This window comes from Lactuca sativa, chromosome 9, assembly GCF_002870075.4.
Source record: "Lactuca sativa cultivar Salinas chromosome 9, Lsat_Salinas_v11, whole genome shotgun sequence".
Taxonomy (NCBI): domain Eukaryota; kingdom Viridiplantae; phylum Streptophyta; class Magnoliopsida; order Asterales; family Asteraceae; genus Lactuca; species Lactuca sativa.
Window position 1 is genome coordinate 66,320,792 of NC_056631.2, and position 6,343 is coordinate 66,327,134.

The 6,343-nt window shown below is 36.9% G+C and overlaps 1 protein-coding gene across 1 annotated transcript; it reads left to right on the top strand.

Annotated features, from left to right (window-relative positions):
• The first annotated feature begins 1,012 nt into the window (after window positions 1-1,012).
• LOC111920415 (importin subunit beta-1) lies at window positions 1,013-5,520 on the top strand. The gene is made up of 3 exons (XM_052767289.1): window positions 1,013-1,165; window positions 2,005-4,442; window positions 4,515-5,520. Exons 2-3 carry the CDS (start codon window positions 2,023-2,025, stop codon window positions 4,711-4,713), a joined length of 2,619 nt encoding a protein of 872 aa, XP_052623249.1. The 5' UTR covers window positions 1,013-1,165; window positions 2,005-2,022; the 3' UTR covers window positions 4,714-5,520.
• Window positions 5,521-6,343: the final 823 nt, after the last annotated feature.

Here is a 6,343-nt window from a genome sequence, read left to right on the forward strand (position 1 = left end):
TTTGATTGGGCATTGTAATATGTGGTCAAGACCACATACCATCACGATTATGACATACCATCACGATTATGACCATGATCACCATGAAGCATTAGGATGGTGTGCAAGCTCATGGTCACATGCTACTGTGGTCACGAAATAGGCTCGTGCTAACAATACTACAATGCCTTACTTTAAAAAATATATGAATCGTTTATTATGATATAAACAATGTTTTAAAAACTGATTTTTAGTTGAATTGGTATGGTGATCAGTTTCTGAGTCGACCGCCAGTTCTACCTGTTTTATGAATTTTTGTCTTTTCTATTTTCCTACATACATATATAAAACCAATAACTTGACATCCATAAACATAATTCTTTACCATAATGAACTATATTATAAAACCATAGACATAACAATTTAGAAGTATCGAGTTGCAAGTTGAGAAGATCAACGTTGGATAGGTTACCGGTGTGTGTCGAAGTTGTGTTCGCTAGTGGTATGTGTCGTCAATTTTTGAGTTGTGTACACTCCGGATCGATTGAGTTGTTCAATTTGCTTTGGAAACAGATTGTTTTTAACAGATCGAGTGAAATCCAATACCCAAGGCCAATAAACCAATTTTATCGTGCCAATTCAACCTATTTTTTCGAAGAAACTATCCGGTTCAACTTGATCTAAATATTTATACAAATCCAATCGATATTGAACCGTCATCTCAATTATCGATAACATCATGTATAAATGACAAAGAACCAAAAAACAAATGCTTTTATTTACATTTGTTGTTCTTTTGTACGGTAGGATGACTTATTTATGAATTAAATCATTAGAATTATTGGTTTTGCCCATTAGGTGTCAGATTTGTCTAGATCGAATCCTGTCCGTTGTTACAAAGAACCATCATGTGGGGTCACCATACAAACGTATTCCAGCTTTTCGTTTCTGCATATATTCGGTAATTACAGTGGTCATTCCACCACCTAACCACTCCCTTAGTTTTTTAATATATCTTTACCTTAATTAATACTTTATTTTTAATATCATATACTTCCCAAAACTCATTAGACAGATATGCATTTGTAGTTTCAGTCTTCTCTCTCCCTCTCTGTCTAGGGTTTCAGAAGCGCCGCTTTTGGGCCTTTGTTTGCTGATCGGAAGGTGTTCATAAGTTAATCATCAGGTAATTATCGTTATTGTGCCCTTTATTCCGTTTCATTAGCTTTCATTGATCAATTTATTAGGGTTTGATGTCCATAAAAGTTGGATTTCCGATCTGACTATACACTGGTCAAATAATCACTTTTAAGTTCAGAATTTCATTATTTGACCTGCGCTTCTCTGCAATCGGTTTTTATTTCAGTCGTTAGTAGTTGGAAACTGTGCGGTAGCAATGATTTTGTTTTTATACGTGTAGATCGGTATTCTTCGTCATCTATTGAACTATCGTAAGTTTTGGTCGGTTGGCTCGAGAAGAAAGTTTCAGGCTTTTTCCGATGGTTGACAGTCAATTTCATAGGATATAAATTTATTATTTAATTGTGGTTGACCTATATATGATCTCGTTTTTCTCTTGTAAGGCTATAATTATGCCTTACCTCTCCCACTTTAATATGAATTTATTTGATGGCGTGACGAAGTTACATTGTTTGATTAATTTGTATTCAGATTAAAGTAAATAGGGTTTGCTGATAAGTAACGCATCCAGTTGGTTAATGAATGCTCTATTATCACTTCTGTTTCTTATTTAGGTTATAGAGAACCTACTGGTTTGGCTATTAGTGCTGGTTTTGGGGGCAGTTTTTTTTGAATTTTTTAGCATAGGTGAGCTCGATTTAAGCAACAAAGCAACTTTTTTTTTTCTCTGGCTTTTATTTTTCTAATTTTTTAAAACCTCCCTACATTTCAAATTCAGTTGTTTGTAAATGTTGGAAACATGGATTTAATCTTGCTTTAGTAACGCGTTCTTGGCGTTTTTTAATTTCAAATAATCTTACCCTGTTTTTTTTTATGGTGAAACAGTGTTCGCCAGAAAAATTTATGGCATTGGAAGTTACCCAAATTCTGTTGAATGCACAAGCTGTTGATGGATCTGTTCGGAAGCATGCTGAAGAGAGTTTAAAGCAATTTCAGGAGCAAAATCTACCTGGATTTCTGTTATCTCTCTCTGGAGAACTTGCTCATGATGAGAAGCCTGTTGATAGTCGTAAACTAGCTGGTTTGATTCTCAAGAATGCTTTAGATGCAAAAGAGCAACATAGAAAGTATGAACTCATCCAAAGATGGTTATCACTTGATGTGGGTGTTAAATCACAAATCAAGACATACCTATTACAGACACTCACCTCTCCTGTTCATGAGGCAAGATCAACTGCATCACAAGTTATAGCTAAAGTTGCTGGAATAGAGCTTCCACAAAAACAATGGCCTGAGCTCATTGGCTCCCTTCTATCCAACATTCACCAAGTCCCTGTTCATGTCAAGCAAGCCACTTTAGAAACTCTCGGGTATTTATGTGAAGAAGTTTCTCCAGATGTTGTAGAACAAGATCATGTGAATAAAATCCTCACAGCTGTTGTTCAAGGCATGAATGCAAGTGAAGCTAGTAATGATGTACGACTTGCTGCAACTAGAGCACTTTACAATGCTCTTGGTTTTGCTCAAGCAAATTTCACCAATGAAATGGAACGCGATTATATTATGAGAGTTGTTTGTGAAGCAACTTTATCTCCAGAAGTAAAGATTCGCCAAGCAGCTTTTGAGTGTTTGGTTTCCATCTCATCCAGCTACTATGAGAAACTAGCTCCTTACATTCAAGATATCTTCAACATCACTGCTAAAGCTGTTAAAGAAGACGAAGAGCCAGTGGCTTTACAAGCAATTGAATTCTGGAGTTCAATTTGTGATGAAGAGATTGATATTTTGGAAGAATATGGAGGCGACTTCACTACTGCTGACTCAGACATTCCTTGTTTTTACTTCATAAAACAGGCTCTCCCTGCGCTTGTGCCCATGTTGCTAGAGACTTTGTTGAAGCAAGAAGAAGATCAAGATCAAGATGAAGGTGCTTGGAATCTTGCAATGGCAGGAGGAACCTGTCTTGGTTTAGTTGCAAGAACAGTAGGAAACGATATTGTCCCACTTGTGATGCCTTTCATTGAAGAAAACATAACAAAACCAGATTGGAGACAAAGGGAAGGAGCTACTTATGCTTTTGGATCCATCTTAGAAGGTCCTTCACCCAATCAGTTGACTCCTTTAGTCAATGTTGCTCTAAACTTCATGCTCACAGCTTTGACCAAAGACCCCAGCAACCATGTAAAAGACACCACAGCCTGGACACTCGGAAGAATATTTGAATTTCTTCATGGATCCACCATGGATACACCCATTATTACTCCCTCAAATTGCCAACAGATCATTACTGTTCTTCTCCAAAGCATGAAGGATGCTCCAAATGTAGCTGAAAAAGCTTGTGGGGCCCTGTACTTTCTCGCACAGGGTTTTGAAGATGTGGGTCCCTCGTCTCCCTTGACTCCATTTTTCCAGGAAATTGTTCAGTCTCTTTTGACTGTGACCCACAGAGAAGATGCTAACGAGTCTAGATTGAGAACCGCTGCTTATGAAACATTAAATGAAGTTGTGAGATGCTCTACAGATGAAACAATTCCCATGGTGTTGCAGTTAGTCCCTGTCATCATGATGGAGCTACACCAGACTTTAGAAGAACAGAAACTCTCTTCTGATGAAAGAGAGAAACAGAATGAGTTGCAGGGTCTTCTGTGTGGGTGTTTGCAGGTGATCATTCAAAAACTCGGAGCATCAGATGCAACAAGATACCCCTTCATGCAATACACAGATCAAATCATGAATCTTTTTCTTAGGGTTTTCGCCTCCCGAAGTGCCACGGTTCATGAAGAAGCAATGCTTGCAATTGGAGCTTTGGCATACGCAACGGGTCCCGATTTTGCAAAATTCATGCCTGATTTTTATAAATATTTGGAAATGGGACTTCAGAATTTTGAAGAGTATCAGGTGTGTGCTGTGACTGTAGGTGTGGTGGGTGATATTTGCAGGGCTTTGGAGGAAAAGGTGTTGCCTTGGTGTGATGGGATTATGACTCAGCTTCTTAAAGATTTGTCAAGCAACCAGTTGCATCGATCCGTGAAGCCTCCGATTTTTTCTTGTTTTGGTGATATTTCGCTTGCGATTGGAGAGAATTTTGAGAAGTATTTGATGTATGCCATGCCTATGCTCCAGAGTGCAGCTGAGTTGTCTTCACACACTTCAGGTGCTGATGATGAGATGATCGAGTACACAAATCTCTTGAGAAATGGGATTTTGGAGGCGTATTCCGGGATTTTTCAGGGTTTTAAAAACTCTCCTAAAACTCAGCTGCTGATTCCTTATGCTCCTCATATCCTCCAGTTTCTTGATCTGATGTATATGGAGAAAGACATGTAAGTTTTTTACTTCTTGAGTGTTTATTTTTGACTTGTTGTTTTTTATTTATATTTGAATAATGATATCAGGGATGAAGTCGTGATGAAAACAGCAATCGGTGTTCTTGGAGATTTAGCAGATACTCTTGGAAGCAACGCAGGATCATTGATTCAACAGTCTCTTTCAAGCAAAGATTTTCTGAATGAATGTTTGTCTTCAGATGATCATATGATTAAGGAGTCTGCTGAATGGGCCAAGCTCGCAATCTCTCGTGCAATTTCCGTTTAAGCCCCTCTGCCTGGCAGTACATAATATTATTTTTTGCTTTTCATGCATATGGTCGGGTCAGGTCGGGTTGGGTCATATCACACACACCATTCATGTCAAGCTGACAGGGGCGAAATAGTAATATCAAGCTAAGGGCTGATTCTTTTTCAAATTCACATCGTGTATCTCGATTCAATCCTCAGAAAGAGTACATGAATGAATGAATTAGCCCGTGTCATGTGTCGTCTGGGTGGGGTCCACACAGTGGTTTTGGTTGTCTGTCGGGGGGGGGGGGGGGGTATATTACCTTTTACATTTGCATCACATCATACATTTTTTTTATTATTTCGTTATATTTTTTTTATCTTTCTCATTTTGAGTCTGGGTCACATCACATGTGCATTATTTAAAGCCAGGTAGGGGGTTGGCCGCATTACATTTAGGAAGCTAGTTTTTTGTTTTGTTTTTGTCAGTCGTCGGTAGGTGTTTTTGAATTTATTTGAAAATACAATGCATTCATGAAATCATGTTTGTTTTTTTTCTCTGGTCTAAAAACTCCAAGCATATAGTTTTCTTCTTTAAAAATCATGTGTAAATCCTATTTTGGTTCCCGATTTGTAGAGAGAGAGAGAGAGAAAATGGCATTTTATACAGAATGTCACTGCTTGTGATGATGAAAGAGAGTTGTGGGAATAGATTTCTTTCAAACTGTTGGTAAGGAGAGAGAGATTGATTGTTTTTTGTAATTTTGGTTCGGGTTTTATTTGGAATCAAATATTTGTACTGCTTTTTTGTTTGTTTTCATGTATAAACCTTTTCAAGTGTCAACCCTTTTGTTGGTTTGATTAGAGATTTTAGAAAGAAAAAAAAGCCTAATGTTATGGTGTGAAAAGGTTGATGGCGACTCATATAGTGAGTGCAATGTATCATGTTTCCTGTGAAAAAGTGTTGCACAAACAAAAACAACAAACGTGGCGTCTACAAGAGTATGCGAGTCACTTCACACTGTTTGTGGCCAACTCACCAAAAAACAACTTTTCGTATTTGTACTCTGAAAAAGCGTATAATATGATAAAAAGTAGAATGAAATTTTTTTCAAACTTTCTCACTTTTAATAGGTTGTAAAGGTTAATATTACAATTGATCAAAATTTCGAGATCCGAGTGGAATGAAGACAGCCTTAGATGTGTGTACAAGGCAAGATAGCAAAGCGATTCATATTTGTGTTCAATGTTTTTGGTTATTGTATTTCGAATTACCATTTGTTGGTCATGTCAGTTGTTTGAATATGACCTTAAATACAGAAATTAAAAGCAAAATAGCAAAACGTTTCATATTTTTGTTCACTTATTGTGATTCTTGTATTTTGTATTACCATTTGTTGGTAAAATCAATTGTTTGAACATGTCACGAGTTAAAATTGAGAAAAAGTTTATGTGTAATTGTTATTTTTGTATAAAAATATAAGCTGTCTAAAAGGAATATGACTCTGCCCATTATCAGTTTGGCCCTTGTAATTTTTTAAATATGTTTTGGAGCTCTTTCAAGATTTTCAAATTTGGGAAGCGCAACTAATATTTACAGCAATTGTGACCAATTATGAGGATGCAGTTTAGATTTACATCTTTGCAAAGGAAATTTTCAAGTTGTT

Coding starts and splice junctions, on each gene's coding strand:
- LOC111920415 (XM_052767289.1), top strand. CDS start 2,023: ATGGCATTGGAAGTTACCCAAATTCTGTTGAATGCACAAGCTGTTGAT. Junction 4,443..4,514: donor ATGTATATGGAGAAAGACAT/GTAAGTTTTTTA, acceptor TAATGATATCAG/GGATGAAGTCGTGATGAAAA.